Raw genomic sequence first — 23,622 nt, 5'->3', positions numbered from 1 at the left:
ATGCTCCTCATCACTACTGAAAGATCCAGCAGGTAATTAAGTTGTAACATGGTGCCACCATGTGGCCTTACATGCACAGTTTCTCTCACATTCATGCAGCATGCATATCATAACATGGTAAGAACAACATTTAATGAGGGAAATTTTACTCTTGAGAACTTTATATATTTCTAAATTATGTGTATTAAATTTGAAATAAAATGGCAAAGTGAAACACTGCACCAACACTGTGTAATTTCCTGAATCCTGACCCCAACAGTCAAATCCTTTGTAAATAACAAGTGCACCACTGCTCAGTTTTCCTCTGCAGGGCCTCTTTAAGTACAAAGTACAGTGAGAGAGAGATGCCTCAGGCTGTGCTGCAAATTGATACAGTACAGTCACAGTACAGACAGCTGGTTTACAAAATGTTTTGGAATTTAATAACGTTACATTATAATTGAACCCTAAAAGCATATAACAAGGCCATCGTTAGCAACTTCATTTCTACATAACAATGAGACTGTGTATGTTTAAGAGCCATAGTCGAGGATATAAAGATGGAAAGAGCGGCTTGGCTGCTGTAATAGGATCAGCACCCCTCATTCTCCCACTCACATCAGCCCTCATTACCACTAGCTTTGAGCAGGATTATTGTGCCTGTAGGTGATGCTTATTTACTGTATGTGGTGATGTATGTAGGCATTTTGCTGATGCATGTAATATCTGTGCATTAAGTTCTCCAGCAAGGTGCTGACTCTTTTGCAGCAAACTACACCTTCTCCCTTTCTATCATTTGTCTATAAATCACTTCATTCCTCACAATATCCACTTAAATCCAAAAAGCTTTATAACCATGAAACAACACTACATATCGCCACAGCATTTCATGTAATGAATAAAAAACAGGCAAACAAAACCTATTGCTTGTAATATATATATATATATATATATATATATATATATATATATATATAATATATATATATATATATATATATATATTTTTTTTTTTTTTTTTTTTTTTTTTTTTTTTTTCTCTCATGTCTGGCTTTTAGCCATAATTTTATTACCACTTCCCTGTTTGTCTGCCTCTCTCCATCCCTCAGTCGCTTTGAATCCTCTTAGGGGTGGATTATGGGACTAAGATACCCACACTGAGAGAGAGAGAGAGAGAGAGAGAGAGAGAGAGAGAGAGAGAGAGAGAGAGAGAGAGAGAGAGAGTGAGGATGAGCATGAGGAAAACAGAGTGAGAGAGAAAGCAATACAGGGAGAGATACAGAGAAGGAGAAGAAAATGGATAGAACCCCTCGGCCCGAAATGGGCCAGGAGTGGGGTTGGAGATGGTCTGTAACTCAGGTGAGTAAATCATCATTTCCACAGGTGCTACAGGTGCAAAGTAAACATCTTTGTCCATAGAAATGCATAGACATTTTGTCATGTTATCTTTTTATTGATTGTATTTATGGCAATAGGTAAGATTTAGAAAGTTAGAAAACACTGAATGCAATCACCTGATTCCTGAAGTCAGAATCTCAGTTTGGCTATAAGAGTGGCTGATGTGTGTGAGCCTGTGTGTGTGTGTTTACTGAGTTACCTGAGGACAAACTACAGGGGATCACCTTACTCTTAATTAATCTCACTTTCCTAAGTTCATGTCTCATTAGTCATACTCACAGGCAAAGAGATGTGTGTGTGTGTGTGTGAGAGAGAGAAAATGACTTGTGTGCTAGAAGGTTTCTTGATAGCTCTGTGAATTAGACAATTCTCTAGAAAAGGAAAATAACACAGTTATTTTCTGTGTTGTTCACTCTATAGACAGAGCCAGCAGAGGCTGATACACACGGGAGGACCACCCCCGCTCTCACGCACAAAACAGGGACAGACTAACCGGGCAGCAACAATGTCTCTCCTGTCCAAAAGCTACCCCCCCGGCTGGAGCGTGTGCTCTGCTCTCTGTATCCTCATCGTGTTGCTCCCAGAGGCCACGGCAGACGACCTGAACGCCACCACTCGGCGCAATGGCGGGGGTTCCCAGTGTGGGGAGTACACTAACCAGGTAATTATTAGAGGCATAGCAAACACACAGCGAGCTGCTGCAGTAGAAATGTATTACTGTCGTCAGTTTCCTTCTTTTACTCCAGACGTGTGTTTCATTTCCAAGTACATTTACTGTACTGAAAAAGTGACGTCATGACTGTAGTGTACTGCCAGAAATATAGAATTAAACATGCAAGACAGAAGTGACGGGAGAAGTATCAGTGTGACAATATAAAATTAGTGCATTACAAGTTTTAAACAGCTCCTGTGTCTGATACATATTATATATGACATTATCAGATAGTTAATAGATAGATAGTTAATACTGATGCAGCAATTTGTAACTATGTATTTTAGATACAGTTTAGTCCAAATGGTTCCCAACCTCTGGCACAGGCCCCTTCAGAGGGTCACAAGGAAAATGTGAGGGGTCTTGAGATGATTAATATGTCTGGAAAAACAAACAAACAAACTTTTTTATTGTCTTTTAAATGAAATATTGAATAAGTCCTTTGGGCCTCATGCACTTGAAATAGTTTCATGCTGTAGTTGGCTGAGGTAAAGCTACTTACTTAAGAACCATTTATGTTACAATTATTTTACATTGAGGCACACAAAAAAATGCATTTGATAAATTGTGAGCTAAAACATAACTACAAAGATTGATTGTCAGAATTAAGCTGGAAGGTTCCCTGTCTGACAAGAAGCTGGAGGTCTCTCCTGATCAGATCTTCTCCATCAAACAGGTGATGGAGGATGGGATGTGTCGGCTGGTGGCCACGCTGCCACAGCTGGACGAGCAGAGATGCCCGGATATGTTTCGCTGCACTGATGAGGTCTCCTACTGGCTGCACGAGAATGAGGAGAGGAAACAGCAGATCGCGTCACTGAAGGAGACCATCTCCGAGTTGCAGGAGGAGCTGAGGAACCACCGGCACCGCATCAAAGTCCTCGAGCTGCAGGTGAGGTTTCGACTTAGCAGACCTGGGTCAAATATCAGCAGCAATCCTTTCAACTGCTTTGAGTACTTTAGTCTTCATGGAGACTCTCTGGATGTTGTGACAGTGTGACTTCCTCTTGGTGATGTATCAGAATTCACTGTTTTCCTCATTTGGAAAGTAAACTTTTTCTGTTCTTTTGAGTATGAGGTATTAAATAAACCATTTCAGAGCTAGACTTTTTATTCAATATTTACTTCATTTTTTGTATTTCCTCTGCTCACTGCCTTTTGGTGGAGAGACACTACAGACTAGACATAAATATTTGATCAAAAAAGCTTTGGTGCTTTGATTTGAAATTTACTTTCACTTCAACCGGACTGCTCTCTATAAAGTCTGACTAGCTGTTAAATGTTATTTTGGTTGATGAAAGATACTCTCCTGTGCTCTTGTTTAGAGGAGGAAACACATGACGTTATTCCTTGTGTACACTTCTGCACTGTAACGTGGTGCCTGGTCATCAAGCTGGCTTCCCTCCAGCATGTCCTTGACCTTAGTCTCTAACAGGATTAGCCTCCTACTCCTCCACATGCTGCTTCATGCGTCTCAGGCAGGCGGTGAGCCTGGACTGGTCAGTGGCCACAGGTGGACGGTCAGAAAGCGCCCATGTGTTGTACATTAGAAGAGGGAGGGGACAGGGATCCAGGGTTTGTGGTAATGGGAGTTAGTGTTATCCTCCATGTCCAGGCTAGGAATAGATCACATACTGAAGTGTGTGGCTTTAACTTTTAGAACAAGGGATTCACCTGAGAGCACAGGTTGCATATTTGAGTTTTAATCTGTGCACGGAGATACACTTAAAAAATGAGTAGTGGATTTTATTCAAGTTACCCACCCAAAGTGGGTGCCACTCCACCCTGGTGTGGCTTCAGGACTGGCCAGGGTGCCACATGATTCATTAATATATTTTTTTTGCTGTATATTTTCAGTACCATCTCAACACATTACAAAATGAGGCAACAATTAAAATAATTATATTTTTGTATCACGCTTTCAGTCATGTCAAAACAGAGGAAACAAGCAGTAAACAGTGGAATCACTGAGAGAGAGAGAGAATTCAGATTTAGCAACTGCTGCAGTGCACCATTACAGCAAAACTTAAAGCAAGTGAAAAAATCAGTGCATGACGTCATGTGTTTGTTTCTCTGTGCATGTTTCTTGTCACTGAAAAACTAAAATGTGAGCTATTTCTTATTTTAAACCAACCAAATTATTCCAAGACCAACATTATCTGCTAGTCTTTAGTTAGATAGTTCATGTATGTTATTATAGCTTTTGTACATAGTACAGTTACTGCATGTTTTTGATTGTGTGTGTCTGTATTTATGTGGATAATGTCAGAGTGAGGAGAGAACCCATTTGAACATCTCCTTGGAACAACGTTTTCATGAGTTGGAGGTGCACTATGCTGAAGCCACCACCCTGCTGCACCTTCAGGGCACTCTGATCTTGGACCTACAGGTACACTGCGTCTCCTTATCCTAACTGGCACTATTTCAATTTAAGTGAGCGTTTTAGGCAGTTTCTTTGAAGGGGAACAAAGGTTTTCAGAACCTATGTGCATGAGTTATTCTTGATAATGTGACTGTTTGTCTCTCTGTTTAGAGCCAACTCCATAATCTGACACTTTTGGTGAATAAAGTAAAAAGAAGCCCTGGTTGTTTGATCAACATCGTCCGTCCCAACCCTCTCATGAGCACTCAAGAAGCCCTGCACCCAGGTACATACTTAAAAAAAAAAACTCACATACTTTGATCTCCCAGCAGAGGGTGCCAGACTCCTCTTGTTGATTCACTCCTGCTCTGTCCTGTCACACATTTTCCTCCTTCAGAGATTCAGCATGTGAGGAACTGCCCCATCGACTGTGCTTCCATCTACTACAATGGAGTGAGGAGATCAGGCCTCTACACTGTAGTGCCATCACTGGCAGGCATGCCTGTGGAGGTTTACTGTGATATGGACACAGATGGTGAGTCACATGGCGTATATGTGCACGAACAATACAAAGACACATGACCGGTAGTTCTCAGTTGAAGCAGAAGGAAACCCATGAGACTTGGCTTTTTGCCTCAGGTGGTGGCTGGACTGTTATCCAGCGGCGAGTTGACGGCTCCGTGAGCTTTGACCGCAACTGGAGGGACTACAGGGATGGTTTTGGCGACTTGAACTCAGAGTTCTGGCTGGGCAATGACCACATACATGACCTGAGCACCCAGGGAGACTACAGCCTCCGAATTGACCTGGAGGACTGGAGCAACAATCACAAACACGCCCTCTACCAGAGCTTCAGGTCAGTCAGTCCATGGCCAAGTGTGCAAGCAGGTGACAAACACATGCACGACCATATACAACTCTTGCGTAACTTCTTACTGTGCCTCTATATATGTGTGTGTGTGTGTGTGCAGTGTGGAAGATGAGGAGCATCAGTACCGTCTCCATGTGTCAGACTTCAGTGGCACAGTGCAAGACTCTTTCAGCTGGTACCACGACAAGCAGGGCTTCAGTACACCAGACAGCGGTAACATCTGCTGCTGAGATCTCCCACGGTGGTTGGTGGTACAACCAGTGCTTCTACGCCAACCTCAATGGCGTCTACTACAGGGTGAGTGCAGAAAGACTGACCCATGCTTTAACCTTTTACCTTTAACCATGAGAATGCTTAATACTTCTTGATCCCCGCAGGGAGGACATTACACCCCTCAAGGCCGGGGCCCACTGGGTCCTGATGGGATTGTTTGGTACTCCTGGAGAGACTCTGACTATTACTCTCTACGAAAAGTCAGCATGATGATCCGACCACGCAGCTTCCGAACCCGTTTGTCGCCCTGAACCGCTGTCACCATGACAATGGTTGGGGCATGGAAACAATACTTTGGCAATGGAGAGAACATGGAATCTCACTGGACGCTGCAGTGATGGTGACATCCAATGATGTTTGTATTGGGAGGGCTCTTCAGCAGGGAAGTGAGTAGTGAAACACTAACCTGTGGAAATGGCATCTCTTGAAGTATGGCTGGTATACTTTAAAAAAAATGGACTCATTCGCTGCTGCATATTTTTGGAAACACAAACGTTAAACGGTAGAGTTCTTTTTGAGACAGGGACATTTTTCAATCAGTCACGGGAAGTGAGCTCTTCCTGATTTTGTACTTCTATTTTGTACGTTTAGTTTGATACTTGACACACTATTAGTAACTTGGCCAAAAATAAAAAGGCAGATTTTGTCAGATCTGTTGTGAAGGGGCATGCATCATCTAACAATGAGAGGGGGCAACTGGCTGGCAGAGCATGTGAGACTGTCTACAGTCTAATGCTTTGCATACACTGTGTGCATATACTTGTTATCATAGCCATATTATGCTATTTTCTATTCACTTTGAATTTCAGCCAACTATGATTTTAATTGTAAAATGTGTACATTTCTATTCAAATATTAAGTATATTAATGCTATTTATCAGTCATGACATAAGAAGACTGAATTGTATTAGATAAGAAAACCCCAATGGTGCTGTCTCACTGTATAGGCTCAGACAGAGAAGATGTGCTCTTGGAGTATACATGTGTATACATACGTATTGTATGTGCTGTTCAATAAACACTACATACACATGTATACCAGAGGTTCAAGTTCTTAAACCATTTTTCATGAAGAGTACAAAACATTATCTGACCAGCAGCCTGAAACAACAGATAACTTATCATTCAGTGTGCACACTACTGTTTATCTGTGGCATCCAGTGCAGTGCCAAGTGTTAGTTACATACATTCAAATTACTTCACACAGTAGTTTCCACAGACCTTTAGCACATTTTGCAGGTTTGCGTCAATCTAGCATGCACGTGTTGGGCAGAGGTAAAGTCTGCAGGCCAACAGAAAAAGAGGCTCCAGGTTGTGGTCAGTTACTTTAAACTCTTGCATAACGTGAAAATAAAATTACCAGTGTTTTACGAGGTTTTATAGGCTGAGTGTGAAACTGCTCCCAGCTATGCTAATGCCTCAATCACACGAGAGCATATACACTGAGAGTATCCAACAAACATGAGAGTGCATGTCCTGTCTGGTGCGCGCGACCTCCTCGTCTGGTGACTTTACGTAGCCTACATATCCAGCTGCACCTGATGGTGGTGAGAGCTGAAAGTGGGGTAAAAGGGCTCTTTCACTTCCTCCACTACGAGACTGCACAAACACACTCTTTGACCCTTTGCACAGGCTGCCGACTCATTCTCATTCCTATCCATCTCTACACAAGAATCTGCTGGTGCGAATAAGGGCTTTACTGTGAGAAAATCAGAGAATGTGCCGTGTGTTGCACGCTCTGAACCGTGCAGAGAACAAGACAAGGTTTCTTTCAACATCGCACTCACACATGCACATAAAAAACAAATGAAGTCCTAATGAATACAAATCATTGTTTAATAAATCAAACTGAATTTTTGCTCCTCTCTGAGTTGCACTGTATTGAAAATACTTCTATACATAAAATAGTATCTCAATGACAAGAAGCACCTGATAGGTCTGATAGAATATATATATATATATTTATATATATAATATGTATATTTTTCTTGTATCAAGTGATAAGAAAACAAAGAGTGAAAAAGATTAGAGGCTGATTGAAAACTGTGTGGTGAAAAGCAACAAAGAAAAAATGCATACATGATATAATCCATGGCTCTGTCCCAAACTCTTATAGTACAGATTCTTTCAGTAACATTGCTGTTACACCTTCATCTAAAACACCATAATCTGATCAAAAATGACAAATATTCTTCACAAGAACTGGGAGATAAGAATCATGTTTGGCACCGTCTGCAGGGAAGAACTGATTCACTGACTTTCGGCAAAAATGTACAATGCTTAAAGTGATGAACCCCAACCTGAGTGTTATTTATCCCCCATTTTGTCTTCTGCCCTGAAATGTAAACTGCAGTGTCATGGTACGCAGGCTGGGGGGCTATGGACTCAAGCTTCTTCTATCTTCCCCAAAGGGTGCGAGGCACGTGGGCAAGACAGGAAGGAGGTGGAGCTTCCTGTTAGCTTTTGAGGAAGTGCAGGATGAAAGAGGGCTTGGCACTGCCAGCAGTGGATATAACAGAGGACACACGCTCTGCCTTTGCCAACTCTTCCAAGACTGTTCTTTCTTGAAGGAACGCTCCACTGCTTCTACTAATGGTGTTAAGTGACTCTTGAGTGTTAGCAGTTTTTATAGAGGCAAAAATGATTCAAATAAACCAAACACTGGCTGAGAAAGAGGCAGTAAAGCTCTGATACACCTGTCAAAGCTGCCTTTAAAAATCAACTCCCTGGCTGTCCCTAAGCAGGAAGAAGAATGGCTTTGGTTTTTATTATCCATGTGTCACTACATCACTGTGCAGATAACAGTTTTGCTACATGTGTAGATCATTTCCTTAACCTTTTTTTTTTAACATTGAACAAAGTTTGAAAAACTGCAGCATAGTGCTCTTTTGCACCCTTTTGCATAAACTTGACTTGTATCACATAAGGAGAACTCAGGGGTCTGACTCAGGGAATGAAGCAACTGCAGAGTGTATGTTTACTTCCCGTGTAACAAGCTCTGGACCTTGGACAGAGGAAAGGATGTGTGCAAATAGTGTGTCTTACTCTACTCTCATGGCTGACCCTAAAAACCCACAAGTGCCAAAGCCTTTTCAGCGGCTGCACATGCTCACAAACTGTTCTGAAACTTCTGAGTGCAACGGACAAATGTGACACCACAAGCTGGGACTGTGGGCACGGGTAGTAAAGGAAGAGATGAGGTAAGAGCCAAACAAAGAGAGAAGTGAAATTTAAATTAAAGGGAGGGAAAAGAATGCAGTGTAAGCAAGAATATTTTGGATGTTGAGCTGGTTTAAACTCTTCTTTTCTTGTAGTGCGAGACTGACGGCTTTCACATCGTAGTGAACTGACCGTGCGCTTGTCTCAGCTTTGCAGCAATCTGGGAATTCAGAAGAAGAAAAACTAGCATGAATACAAACTCACAGGGTGGTTGTGATGGTTTAGTATCCAAGCACTATGCAGCTGCTCCCCAGGTAATGTGGCAACAGAAAGGACAGACTGTTACAGACTCCAATTTACTGTGATAAATAGTCGATAAAATGCTTTTACCGTCTCGTAAAACTTGACTTGTTCTTCCAGGTACAACTGCATGACCCTGTTGTAGTCATAGATACGGTTGCTATGGAAGTGGTTCATCTCAGCTGAGGCAGAACAGAGGGGAAACCACCAAGATCAGGCAACATGTTGTGATAAACAACACTACTTCAATGCTTCTGGCTGAGAGAGTATGGTACCTTGTAGAGTGTAAGACATGGTGCTGACTCGTTTAGCCATTGTGACTTTGTCCTGAGGGGTAATTTTACTGGTGGCCACCAGCTTGTCGGCCTCCTTCACCTTGTCTATGGCTGCCTGCAGGAATTAAAAATAAGCAAATAACAACAGGGGGGTCTTCAGTTACATTGTATAAGGACAGAAAATCATTTAGCTCACCTGTATCCAGATGTGAAGGAATTAAAAACAAGCAAAATGACAGCATGATATCTTAATAACAATGTTTGTACAGGCTCACTGTATCCTCTTTCATGGACTGAGTTACACCAGCTATTCACAAATTAATTACAAATAAGCTTGTGTGCTAAGTTCTTAGTAAATACTAGCTATTTTCAAACTAGCATTACACCATTAGCATTCAGTTACATACAAAGGAGTCACTGCAGCGTCACAAGCTGTAACTATAACTTTTTAATGCCACAGTTTAAGAGGCTAGACAATAAAATAAAACTGTCAATGTTTTGTAAATGTAGAAATCACTTTTTTTAAATAACTTTTCTGATTATGCCAACGATTATTCAGTCTCTTGGTCTTACGCTAACAATATTAGCATAACATTTTGCAATCTGATTGCTATTATTGTTGTGAAATGTTATTTAAAATATGTGTATGTGCAGATATATATGTTGTTTAATACATTTTGATCAAGATTCAGGTCAGATGTGTTGATATATTGGCAAGCTAGCATTAGCTTTGTCCGTTGGTTCAGTTAGCAACACAACAGCTAACACCTGCAGGAACCATGTGCCCTTGCCCTTTGAAGAAACTGCCCTTAAATCTTAAGTTAAGGGTACAGACACATCCCATTAAAGTTGTTTTCTAATAAACCTCTGTGTAACTTATGTACCTTATGGACTCCAATGGTGTCTGGGAAGCATCCTAGAAGACCCTTATATTCATTGTTTGTCTCCATGAGGAAATGGAGGTCTTTCTTGGGCTGGAAAACGAGCAGACACACACACACACAAACAAGAAAGATAAATGTAAAAGGAAAAGGGCGAGACTCTCAAGTGTCTAAATTTGGGATAAAAATGACAAAGTTAAGTCCCCATGAGGAAATTACAAACGGATTTGAAACTGATAAGAAAACATTACATCATTGGAGTTGAATATATTATAAGGCCATGGATTCAGCTGAACATTCAGTAAACACTGAACAGTGAGTTGATGAAGGAATAAAGACACAGAGAATAACACAAAAAGCAAAAATAGTTAGCTACACTCATCCTGCAGTACATCACACTGTGTACATCAATAAAATTCACTTCTAAGATTCTTCCCTTATTCTTGAATGAGGGAATGCTCTGTGCAGCCTCCATGAGCAATGCAACAGATAAACTGCATTGTTTTAGCCTTTTGGCTACTGAGGTGAATCCATGTCCAGATAATGGCTTCTGTAAACTGTATCACAGGCAATGCTAAACTAAAGCCAACAGCTCTACAGGAACACTGACAAAGGGTCAGCACAAGCTTACCAGATGAATCCTCCTCCATCTGGAAGCTGCTGCAACACCAAAAAACAGCCCAGGTTTGATTTTATAACACATCACACTGATCAGACGAGACAGAATGTTCTGCTGGACCACATTCAAATAGTAGGCCAAAGCCAGATTTAGGAAATACTAGAGATTGACTACTTCTTCCTTCACAGATACAGACCTCACGGGCAGGACGCTGGGTTAAAAGGGTCATTACAACACCACAGCCAGGATGTAAACACTGACTGCAAGCAGGAAATGTTCACAGACATTGTGAGATGTTGTGAATTAAGAGAGTGAGTGTGCAACAATGTGGTTGATAAAAAAGCCCTAAAATAAACTTCAAGACACCAGAGGTCTGATAGGTCCTGCTGCACTGCCTTGATGGGAAACAAGCACTGCAAATCCACATAACACTCTGTGTTGATTTTTAAGACATGAACAATATAATAATGGCTGTTTGGGTGAGAGTAACACATGCACATGAAGGAAACACTAAATATTTCTAAAGAATACCCACAGGAAGAAAACTGGAGGCAGAAACAGCAGTAATATTACAATATATTATGACAACAGTCAAAACCTACCTGCTCTGCAAACATCTGACCTATCTCCTCGTACGTCTTCCCCGCTTCTGTCATGGCGTCAGTCAGGGTTGACTCACCTGAGGGATTAAAATATGATATCACCGTGTTTCTAAAGAGCACCTGTTTGCCAATTCCATTCAAAACACATTTCCACATAATAAATGACTGCAAAGTAAATTGCATAAACTTCTGCTGTTAGCATTGTGATTACAACATGTGCGGATTATAGTAATCTTTTGAAGGTGATAGACAGCAAAGTGAAAACACACTAGTGAGTGCCCGCGCATGGGAAAATGCCTAAGACTAACATTTGATGTCTCGTATGTGTTCATTACCTTGGTATCCACTGCTGTTGAAGACAGACGAGAGGTTTTGGAAGGCTTTGCCAATTCTCTGGTACTCTTTTGGCAAAGCTGTGGAGGAGAAGAAATCAAACATGAGCAAAAAAACACACTGTGTGAATAAAATATGTCAGAGTTGACAAAATACTAAACATAATGAATATTGTCTTTAATATAAACAGTAATTAGAGTATAAAGTGAAGGTGTGGCCTGCGTGGGGCAAAACATGCGTTTAAGCATCAGTGCAGTGTATACGTACGGCCTGTACATCTCTTCCAGTGCTCGTGTCCCACTGTGAGGATTTCCTTCACTCCGTCATCCATGGCTTTGGTAAACCTGCTGAACTGCTCGCATTTCTGTTCCCTGTGAACGAGGTACACATGTACTGAACATACAGTACACCACAACTGCAGCATGTCTGAGCATGTATTAATGCACAGAAGTAACTTTGTGGCTTTTTGCTACTTGATTAAACTCACACTTCTACAGGATCTAGATCTGGAGCTTCAGGCTCTATTGTGGAGAAGATCATCACTCCCACGGTCTCATCCTTCTCTGCTTTTCTCTTCCCCATCTTCCAGTCCTGCACAAAATCAATCACCCACAAGTTAGTTACACAATAATGGGCATAAAGCAAAAAGTCCTCAAGGAAGCTTTCAGCAATTGCAGATCATCTTTGATCTTCAAGTCAATGCTATATTCAGCTGTTGAGAGTTAAATAAAATCTTTTCATAAAATAGTTGATTAATAATAAAAGCAGGCACTTTCAATCCTCTGGTAATACAGTCTTCAAGTACACAAAATTTAAGAACTAGAGGTGGAGGAGGCATATCATACTTTCTCATCCTTGTAGGTGAGGAACAGCTGGAAAACTTCACTGCTGGAAACAACTGGGTGCCTGCACATCCTGGTCATCCAGCCCTGCAACCGCTCCATACGCATTTTTATAAACTCTTCCTCAAAACGCCCTGGAATAGAAGGGAGGATGAAGAACATATTTAAATTACATGTTGACTTCATCAATGGCAGTGTTCTTTCTGATGTGTCTTACACTTGTTGTTTATAGAGTCGAGCACCTACCTGTCACCTGCTTGTCTGGTAAAGAGGGGATGGGGATAGCTGAGCCAAATTTATCCAGGAGCCTCTCATACAGCCAATCAAAGTGCTTGTATCTGTGATTGACTGGTCTGTTTGTGGTCTGCAAACCAATAACATGAAGTTATACACACTGTAATAAACTGTCATATAAACTGGGGAAAGCACAGTAAAAAGCTGTAGAGCTTCCTCTCAAAAGAATGGAGATATACATTTTCAGATGACTTCTTGCAGTTATGTGGTGTTGTCCAGTTTAGTTCAGTTCCAGTTTAAAAACACTAAAAGGCTTTGAAATGCTTTTGGGTACTTACACTGGGTGTGATCTGGTACTCAATGTAGCTCTTGAGGCCGTACATCTTTGAGCCTTTCTTAGGATCAGCCACCACACAGTCCAGCTGAGTTTCTGGGTAAGACCACACGGGACCAACTTCTCCCATCTAAGCATGAAACAGCAGATTCAGAAACCTGACACTCTGTATTTTATGGCATAAAAACCTAGATCAAGCTAGCAAAAAGAGGAAACCATGTCAAACCATGCTGTAATACTACCAGTGTAGGAAGTGTAAAATCTGTCATAAGTTAAGAGTAAGTTCTCTCCTCTCATTTACAAAATTAGAACCTCAATTTGTTGTGATTTATTAAATTCTGATACTGTATTCATTTCAGTCAAGCAGGTTAAAATACTGTACCATAGCCACTGATATAACATGTATAACATATTTAAAGGTAACCCACATAGATTGGAAGCTTGTCTTTGCCCTTAGCAAGCTGCTTGCATAGGAGGTAGAGCTCTGGACCGGACTTGGAGAACCCAGGGAACCTGCTCAAAGAGAATTGACAAAGTTTGAAAGGTGATATGTCTTTATAACTCTTCCACAGTGTCTGAGGAGTGCAGTGATGATGCTCAAAGAAGCTTTCTGTGTGTAGTCAAAACTACAAGAATTCAGCATGTGGTTGTAATATCCAATCAATTCATTCTTGGAAGCAATAAACTCTCAAAGGCTAAGCACATTTCAGTTAAAGTGTATTGTTCAGCTCAATATCAAAGCTTTATTCTGCTCAGACAGTGACTGGCTGCACTGTGCTCCTCCAAGATTTTATAACCATCAACACTTCTGCTGCTTCATTTTCATATCAATCAAAGCCTTGTGTTTTGTGGTCTTTTTTTATTGACTCTTACTTGTTGAGGGAGATTTTCATTGAAGTTGCGTGAGCTCCGCCTCTCTGCATTGCTCCACCGTCTCCAGATTCTGACTCGGCGTAACCTCCGGTGGACTTCATGTCGTCCCACTCATCATCCCACTCATCATCTTCTCCTCCTGAGGACAGATACACGCACACTCAATTGTTAGTTTTACATCACAGATACTGTACAGCTGTACTTTGTGTTGAAAAATGTACTAAACTATGGGTAAAATGGGTAAAGATGTTATAAGAGGTAGACTGTAAAAGTTGTGAATTCTTAATATAGGGTTTCATACTGTTATTTTTTCCAGAGGTAACAGATACATTAACACTAGCTTCAGAACACTAAAGAGTGCATTTCTACAATTTAATGACTCCAACAAATATTGAAACTAATTAGTTGGAAATGTTGCATTTTGCCCTTTTTTAAAAGTTTTGTTCAAAGATTTCTTTTCTGCCACAGAAAATTTAGAGCATGCATCCTGGAGTTACGTCTATGCTTGCAAAGTTCACATATAGCTAAGAGAAATCAGTAGTATTTCCACTCGTAGATGTTACTAAAAAAGACATGATTTCCAAAGTGCAATTTTCTTAAGAGTTGTGCAGTTTCAAAATGGGAAGAACTGCGGACATGATTCAAGACTGTGGTGAAACACAGATTTTAAAGTCTATATTTGGCATGACACATATACAACAAGCAAATTAGGAAATAATTAATTGTACAGAGTGTATTGTTGCATTACAACTTCCCTACAAAAGCCAAAATGCTATAACTACATATTACATCAGAATCTGACTTTCTCAGATTTGTTTTACCACATGCAATATTACTATACCACAGAAATATAGATATAACTTCAGAGAGGAAAAAAAACAAACACATAACAAAACACATAGTTAGGTTTACAATTCCTCTTTCACAGTCTAGCTAAAAAGCCTTCATCTTAAGCTGTAGCCAGTCTTTACTGCTCTGTCTTTTGTAGGGCAGCCATGCAGTGACACAAAACTCAGATACTCATCATTAAACAACATCATCAACCACAACTTAAGTCTAAGAGATGTCAGTGTTTTCACACTGTGTTTTTGACTTTGCAAACGCAGTGCATGTATCAGAAAAACAACATAATCCAGTCACACTGTAGTTAAATTTCAGGTAAGTCAATCAGTTAATCCAGTGTTAATTCCAAGATAAATATTCGGTGCTTCACACACATGCTTTATTTCCTAAAACTATCAGTCTTCATGAGTATTTACTGCCAGTCCACACACAAAAATTAGGAAAAAGCTTTCACCAGACAATGCATGGGATACCTGTGTAATCGATAAGGTAAGGATAGGGGTAGATGTCTTTGGCGAAAGAGAAAGAAAGGAAAAGTCTGTTAATTCCTTTCCTTGCCGTTTATCCCCTCCATTCTCTTTTTACAAAAACAACTGGAGAATTTAAAAAGCAGGTCAAGTAATTTATCCTTCTGAGTCATGCGTGAGGCTAACTTTTCCATAGTCTGGCAAAAACAGAATCATGACTTGATGGTCCTGTCCACATATTGGAGCATCTCTGTGGAGGGATTGGCCAGAGACTGAGCAATCACTGGGTGAACCAGTATTTGCAAATAATAACAGCTGGATACTTTGAGCTCCAGATTAGAGGGTTTACTTTATACATTTCAGTGATTATCGGGTTAAGATGAACATCTTTATACTCAGTATTCCTGGGTATAAAGAATATTCTTTCTTTTATTTTTCTATGATGCAAATCCCATCTGGTTCTCCAGAGAAGCTGCTGAAGTATTACTTGCCAGGACTGCTTGACCTATATTTAATAACATGGGTTGTATAATCTTGTTGTTGAACATAAAACGCTTGTTCAAGATTAAATATAAATGGGAAAAAAGCACATTTCAAATTGCTTACATACTTTAAATCATTTTCTGTCTCATGACCAAGGCATTTATTATAGTTTCTATTCCTGTCAAACATTCAAGATATCGTCCATTTTTCATCCAAACAGAGACCTACCAAAAGCCTGGAGAACTGGATTGTACTCAAAAAACATTTATACAGGATGTGTGCTAAAACATGTTGTGGGATGTAGCAACCTCTGCCACGATCATGCGAAACAAGCACCCAAGAGATGGCTGATTCCGGCACCTGCCTAGGCTGTTATCACACAATTCACTTTCATTGCAGTGTCACACAAGTTTTCTTGCTACACCTGCAGAGGGCTCAGCACTAACTTCTGGCTTTATAGACCAACCTTGTCTACTGTAGCCATATATTACACCCTGCCCCCACGTTTACATTTCTATAAACAAGCTATCTGGAAACAGTAGGATAAACTGTTTAGCAAGACAAGACTCCAAGAGCTGAAACAGTGAGACACCTTCCCATGGCTCCGACCACATTAAGACGGTATGATATGATGTCTCCATAATCTGCTTTTAGCACTATATTTTTGGATTCCTATGTTTGCTGCTTCTGTAATCTGAGATTTAAATAAACTTGAATTACCTTGTTAAACATTAAACAGCAAACAAATATAACCATGTGAAGAGGAAGCAGGAACACCTCAAAATAATGTGTGTAGCATAGTCTTTATTTCTTGATTTCAATCATCATGTGGTTTTGAACAGAGGCCCTCAGTAGTGGAAGTAAACAATTTATAAAATGCCACAAGATGGCAATGATTTGTACTCTAACATCAGGCCAATCGTGGCTGCTAACTGAAAAGATGTCCTTACCTGGGCCCTGGTAAGCCTGAGGGTGGCCCTGTGCTACAGAGCCCCAGGGGTCAGCAGCAGCCTTCCCAGTCTGGGTGCCCTCCGGATTTGACGCCCAATTGTTGTTGGAGCCCCCTGAGGGGTCCGCGTTCCACACCGACCACGGATCATTACCGTTACTAGCCTGGAAGAGAGTGAGAGAGAGAGGGAGAAGACGTGAGTAATGAAAGAAGCAGAGAAAGGACAGATCAAGTATGGGAAAGAGAGAGAGAGAGAGAGAGAGAGAGAGAGAGAGAGAGAGAGAGAGAGAGAGAGAGGACACAGAGTGGAGTCCACCCTAGTTTGGAGTCTGTTTAATGAGAAGCTGACAGTTGTCTTGAAACAACATGCTCTTTCAAACACATAATGCAGAGCTGGCTTCTAACAGGACGTTTATTTAGATAATCAGTCAACTTGATGGTGACTGTGTGGTTTGTGGTATCAAATAAATGCTTCTTAACACATGCAGTAATTAGAACACAAAATATTACATATTAGATAAGAAGCAAACATTACCATTCTCAAGTCCGACACATGTAATGTTTTACAGTACTTGCAGGCTTAAAATGCAACTGCATGCCATGCTTGCAAGACAGGTGTACACACCAAGATAAAAATGTGGGCATTGGCATGCAACAGAGTGTGTGTGTGTGTGTGTGTGTGTGTGTGTGTGTGTGTGTGTGTGTGTGTGTGTGTGTGTGTGTGTGTGTGGGTGCCTCTTTTTGTGGGTTGCAGTTAGCTTGATGCTAACAAAACACTGAGCTGCCTGAACACAGAGCTAGTGCAGGGTCTCTAAATGTACCATGTAATGCACATTCACATACAGAAAAATAAAGAAACCAATAGCTTCAGGGCAAATTGCTGCAATGACAATGACAAATAACACATTAGTGCAGTGAGGAACAACACTCTGACAGAATTTTCTGGATTTAACACCACCTTCACTGTACATGAATTGACAATGCATTAACTAAAGTCAGTCAAAGTGACATTTGAAAAAGTGATTATTATTTGTTTTTGTGAGATTCTGATCATCATCCAGAGTAAATGCATGTGTTGTGGTCAATGATTCGCCAGCGTGATTGGTCAACTATAGGTGAGATGTAAGAATCACTGACTCTGATCTTTAAATGTTTTCACTGTGGTGCCGATTCATACAATTTCGATGAAGGGTGTGGGAGTCGATTGGCAACTTGCGAGTGTCTGGGCTGTGGTGTGAGGTGAACGGAGAGGATGAGATCATGCTTTCAGGCAGTAGGAGTAGGAGGGGGAATTTGCCAAAGCAGACCAATCAGAGAGGATGAGAAGGGGTGGGGGTGGGGGGCTTTGGGCAGACAATGGGTGAGGGTGAGAGGGCTTGGGTTCATGCCTCCTGGCCACGCCCCCCCACCCCCCCAAGTGGCGGTTACCTCATCAGGGGACGAAAGGTAGGGGGAAACTGGGGTGTCGGGGGTGTCCGGCTGGGGACTCAAGCCCCCAGCATCCACCTTGAGAGGAAAAGAAGGTGACAACATCACAAAGCGCCGGCAGTGGAGGTTTACGGGATGGGTTAAAGTGATGTGTGTTTATGTGTGAGCGTGGGTGAGAGAGTGCACGTGTGTGTCTGTAGGTAAGAAACAGTGTGTATGTGGGTGAGAGACAAAGAGAAAGACAAAGAGAAAGACAAGAGAAGAAAGAGAGAGAGAGAGAGAGAGAGAGAGAGAGAGAGAGAGAGAGAAAATATGACGGATGGTGGCTGACACATTTCCTGCCTTGACTCAACCACTTACTGTGCAAAATTTCTACTGATCCAGCAGTACGCTCATTTTTGTGGAACTTCCTGCCTGCTTAACAAGAAGAAATCTTGCTGTTCTTATTTATTCCCTGTTCTGTTCAACAAGAGCTAGAAACTTGCGTCAGTTATAAATGACACGACCACAGTGACTATCTTCCACGGCAGCTGCTCTCACTTCTGCATCTCTGGGGTTCACCCAAGCTGCACGAACATCAGTAAAACCGTCATCCCTGACTTCTGCTTTTTTGCTTTTTCTTCAAAATCACCCCATCAAACATACTTTTCAGTGAGAACAAGGCAGGTGTGCTGTGCATGACATTACTGTATATATTTACCCTTACTCCTACAGCACTGGTCTAGACAAGTCAAGGTGTATGTTTGATTTATACTCAGACTATAGGTCAATTAAGAGCCAAAAACAGGTATACCGGTACAAGTTTAATAAACCAATACCTTAACTATGCGAGTGTACTACCTGGTTTTGTGTTGATGCAGGAGCGTAGGCATCAAAGAAGGACAGGTCCGGAGCTGCAACATTTCCTACACTTGGAGTAGGTGCTGTAGCTGCTGCTCCTGGGAACGATGGAAACGGCTTACTGAGCTACAAATGAAAGGACAAAAGGAAAAGACAAAAACAATCCCATTAGAAAAAAAACCACAAATCCAGATATTCCAGAGTGATCTGATGACTTTTAAAGGTACATTCTTCTGTGGTAATGTGATCATGTCTCCTTGGCATTCCCTGGCTTTGCAAACTTTTTAACTTTCTCAATTTATCCAAAATGTGATAGTACTGGCAGGTGAAACTTTAATGTATAGATTTTGAATTTTCGCTTTACCACTTGCCAATATAAAAGATCAAACAAAATCTTGCTGGCTAGTTTTGTGGTTTTACGTCATTTTGTTTTTGCAGATCTTATTTTTACCAACAGAGTGCAGTGAAATAGAAAGTAAGTTGCTTGAGAGAAACCGTCTGTGTGCTGACGTTTTTCGTTAGAAATTACATAAGAAACAAATGCAGTTGTCATCAGTGGGTTTTTTTGATTTGGACACAGAATCAAAACAGTCTGGGGGCAGCTGGAGAGGGAACTTGAGGTCACACAAACACACAGATCCACATGAGCTTGTTTGCAGAGAGGACGGATGATATCAGTCTCTCTCTCATATACACACACACACACACACGCACACACACAGAGAGAGAGACACAACATCACTAAATGTTGCTGTAACTGGTGTTTGGAGTGGGGCTTAACTGTTAAACAGACTTCACAGACTTTACTTTTAATCAAACCCTTCCTGTGTCTCTTTGTGACTAAATGTCTTCAGGGTGAGTCATATCTCCATGTTAAAGTTTCTGGATCAAACTGGACACGGACACGGACACACAGACACACAGACACACAGACACACACACACACACACACACACACACACACACACACACACACACTCTAATCAGCCAAACCCTGAAGGAGGAACATCCTGTTGTGATTTTACTTTCAGACAAGAGACCACAGTACGCAGTCGATGCAGAGACATATCCTTATTTATGATGACAATATCATACAAATAGATGCATAGAGAGGTAGAAATGTTAAATATTTGTTTGTGCTCTGACATGGACAGTTGGTGTTGTGCATCTTGAAAGCATCTGTCTCTGTTGCTTCATTCAAAATACTGTGTGGTATGTGGAATGTCTGTGGTGAAATCACCACCATACACTGAGCATCTGTTGAACTTACCTCGATGTAGTCTTCTGGCACCAGTCCCACCTCCCCTCTGGAGTTCTGTGCTTCAATCCAGCCACCTCCAATATTCTTAAACAAAGCCAGACCGAAGACAACATGTTAGCAAGAATGACTGACAGTGGCTCAGGCTAGCAGACGGTAGATGTTGTATCACATGCACACAAAAAGACCAGTTTAATGGGAAACATTGCATTAAAAGGAAATCTGAGATTGAGTTTACTTGCATTGCTCTAACCTGATCAAAATAAAACCCACATTCACATGCAGGTGGACTGTAGTCACATTACTCTTCCTCTTTCTACAGTATTTTTGAATGATGCTGCAGCCTAAAAATGTTTTGAGGTTTTGGACTGAAAGCAAAGGCACAGGCTTTGCAGTGAGAGAGCAAATTATGTTCTGCTGCTGTGAGAACGAGTCTATTAATTACATGTGGAAACCACTTAAATTGTTTTGTTTATTTCAGTTTCAGTTCAAGTCACACTTAATTATTTTGGCACAAGGACACATTGCCGTGAGTAGTGCTGTTCCCTTTGATCCCGCAGTTGCCACAACAGTACTAACTAATACTACGTGAAGTATTGTCACTTTGATTAAGGAAACCTGGTCTGACAATAACCAGGTTACCCAAGTATCTGTAAACATGCTCAAATTTCCCAGGAAAAATTCCTACATAATCACTTTATTTAACTGAGAAAAAGATCCTGTTTTCCTGATACAGTAGGACCCAATTGGCTTAAAAAACACTTTGATTCGAAAACTATGTAGGTCAGCACACAGCGAGTGACCTTTGAACTGTTGGCAACTAGCTGTAATGACATCATGTTTGCTCCCTTTTCCAGTTTTGTCCTTCCTTCCTCTGTATGTGTTTATGACACTCAGTGTCAGTGACAACCTGAGATCACGTGAGTGTAAGGTCCAAATTAATTCTTAATTATCAGATAATGCAGAAAATATCTATCGCAATAGATTGTGTACCAAGAATATCACAGCCACAACTTGAACATAAAATGATCAAATTTGAAAATCAAAATAGACAACTAACACAAACGATGAAGCCCTGAGAGCAGAAAACTCTCATTTCACTATTGCTTTGCAGAAGAGCGTACTGAAATCGAGTATGCAGCATCTACTTATGGCAAGTAGAGTGCAGGTGGAGGAATGCTGGTATGGATTTACCTGATTGGTGACAGTGATCGTCTCGCCTTCTTTCACCGTCAGTTCGTTGTTTCCAGGCTCAGCAGTGAAGTCATATAAAACCTGTGCCTGAACAAAATCAAGAAAAAAAGCATGTGAAAATATACTCACACATGAATGTGCATGTGAACGTACATACCAACACACAGCCTCAGCAGTCTAAGTCTTGAGAGGTGAAATGAGGGCAGAGTGAAACGGGCCAAACTAGTTCCTCTGAGCTTGTTATGCTGACTCTTAACCAAGCACCAGTATCAACAAAAAACAAGGCCAGAACCATCATGTTAATACAGGAGCCTGCAGTTCTTGTCACACTGACCCACATCTACTAAACTGCTCTCCCCCAAGGGGCCCACGCACGCGCACACACACACAGTCACAGGAATAAAACACTATTCTAAACATGTCTTTAACTTTTCACGGTTCATTTCATGGCTGATTTTTCAACCTAACACTCATTTATTTTCATAAATTTGACTATCCAAATTCATTTGAATTGCTAGTTTGTATTTAAACTACAGAGTCAACATGCTGTGCATCAAATTCACAGAGTGTGACTATCTAACTTTGTTCATTAACCAGTGAGATGGAATGCAAGGCTATTTGGTCTTCCTTGAACAGAGGCCTATTTCAGTGTCAGCCTGCCGCCTCCCAGGAGTCCAGGAAGCTGGATGATGTTTTTAAACAGGAACTACACAAGAGAAAGAGCCATAAATGTTTCTGGCCACAGCCTCAGCTCTGCTGCCTCAGTTGTTATCTTTATGTATGAAAGCACTTTGTTTCTGAAGCCTCCAGTGCAAACCTGCTGAGAACAGAATTTTTAGTAAAGGAGGAAACATACTGTGTCTAGTGGTTAAACTTTTAAAGTGAACAACAGGTTAAGACTCAACCATGTCCTACAGTTATAACAGTAACATTCATTACTATTCATATTGATAGTAACTAAGTATGTAGTCCTGCAATAAATCTTCACTGTATGAAGGTCATAGCTCATGTTCAGTTATGGAGGATGCAGTTTGTTGTGCTGTTGAGTCATATTGTGTTAAACTGACAGGTGTTTCTATTATTTTGTCCACCCCATTTCTATCAGTGGTTGTGCACTAAATAGCAGAAACACCTTTCTGTATATACTGCTCAACAACACCACAAACTACCTCCATCCAAAATGACCATACAGCTGAATCAACATCTCTCTAAACAGTGTCAACAAAAACTGAACATTATAAACTTCATTGAGGAGGATTTATTGCAGGACTGTTGTATTAAGCTCCATTTATTTTAGCAAGGTGTCCCTAATAAACTGCGCGATTCGTGTCTAATGAGCTGAATGAACAAAGCCATACACAAGCTGAGGACCACATTTCCCAGAATTCCACGGATGTAGAAATGACCCGCACTGGAAAGGTAGTAAAATGTCACAAGACACTTTCTTAATGAGACACATTTTCCATGTATAGCAAAAACATTCGTTTCACATTCACTGCATACACACACGTGTTGTCAGCGTCCATTACTCGCTACTAAACCAGAATATAAAAAAATCGTTTTGACTTTTAATATGTCGCTTATCGAGTGGTTTCACTGTAAACCTAACGCGAGAAACTACAACTCTGTCTGTGCCTCTACAAGTCCACAGCCCGCATTTCTCGTAATAAAAAACTACTGTCAGGAGAAGGAGAAGGAGACAATTCACATGTGTTGACGTTAAAACAGCCTAGAAAAGTTGTCAGACCCACCTTTAGCGCCATTGTCGAAGCATTGATCAATCATTACAAAAACAGGCCCTGCGGTTTTCAGGATTTCCAATCCTCAACTGGACATTTCCCCCCGCTGTTTTCCAACTAAAAGCGAAGAAAACACGGTAATTCCTCCCGGTGGAGACCACGGACTTTAACACATTACTAAAAACAAATCCCCCCTTTAAAAACTCAAAAGCCTGGAAAAAAAAGAGACGGAGGGAACAGGACTGGTTCAGTGCGACTGTAAGTTTGAACCGCGTAGAGAGCTGCTGACAGTACGGAGGGAGTGACCTGCACCACAGAGAGAAACCGGAAAGGTAGTCTAGGTCTGGTATGACCCTCTAAGACGGATGGAAATA

General features: G+C 41.1%; 2 protein-coding genes across 3 annotated transcripts; one reads left to right on the top strand and one right to left on the bottom strand.

Moving 5' to 3' along the window:
• The first annotated feature begins 1,013 nt into the window (after positions 1-1,013).
• LOC108895672 (angiopoietin-related protein 7-like) lies at positions 1,014-8,320 on the top strand. The gene is given in 9 exon segments (XM_018694574.2): positions 1,014-2,038; positions 2,766-2,981; positions 4,359-4,478; positions 4,623-4,737; positions 4,849-4,986; positions 5,091-5,307; positions 5,423-5,546; positions 5,548-5,619; positions 5,700-8,320. Coding segments are annotated over 9 exon segments (1,305 nt in total). The 5' UTR covers positions 1,014-1,882; the 3' UTR covers positions 5,847-8,320.
• On the bottom strand, positions 7,414-23,574 carry snx9b (sorting nexin 9b). Of its 2 annotated transcripts, XM_018694523.2 has the most exons (19): positions 23,261-23,574; positions 21,510-21,596; positions 20,328-20,402; positions 19,058-19,183; positions 18,218-18,295; positions 16,791-16,953; positions 14,048-14,186; positions 13,603-13,687; positions 13,179-13,304; positions 12,853-12,970; positions 12,610-12,740; positions 12,252-12,355; positions 12,032-12,135; positions 11,767-11,844; positions 11,432-11,508; positions 10,214-10,303; positions 9,330-9,444; positions 9,145-9,236; positions 7,414-8,974 (listed from the first exon to the last, which is right to left on the bottom strand). In XM_018694523.2, the coding sequence occupies exons 1-19, from the start codon at positions 23,270-23,272 to the stop codon at positions 8,927-8,929; spliced, it is 1,848 nt and encodes a 615-aa protein (XP_018550039.1). In that variant the 5' UTR covers positions 23,273-23,574; the 3' UTR covers positions 7,414-8,926. The 2 variants fall into 2 exon arrangements, with proteins under 2 accessions (XP_018550039.1, XP_018550040.1); XM_018694524.2 differs by lacking the exon at positions 18,218-18,295 and having other exon boundaries at positions 23,261-23,573.
• Between the last annotated feature and the right edge of the window lie 48 nt (positions 23,575-23,622).

The sequence above is a fragment of the Lates calcarifer genome, linkage group LG7_1 (assembly GCF_001640805.2).
Source record: "Lates calcarifer isolate ASB-BC8 linkage group LG7_1, TLL_Latcal_v3, whole genome shotgun sequence".
Classification (NCBI taxonomy): domain Eukaryota; kingdom Metazoa; phylum Chordata; class Actinopteri; family Centropomidae; genus Lates; species Lates calcarifer.
This window is presented reverse-complemented; position numbering and strand designations above follow the sequence as displayed.

What these genes read in the sequence shown, in the direction of transcription:
- snx9b (XM_018694523.2), bottom strand. An exon ending in TCAGGCTTACCAGGGCCCAG is followed by an intron (nt 14,187 to 16,790) that starts GTAAGGACATCT and finishes ATCTGTCCTCAG; the next exon opens with GAGGAGAAGATGATGAGTGG. An exon ending in ATGAAAATCTCCCTCAACAA is followed by an intron (nt 13,688 to 14,047) that starts GTAAGAGTCAAT and finishes CTCTTTGAGCAG; the next exon opens with GTTCCCTGGGTTCTCCAAGT.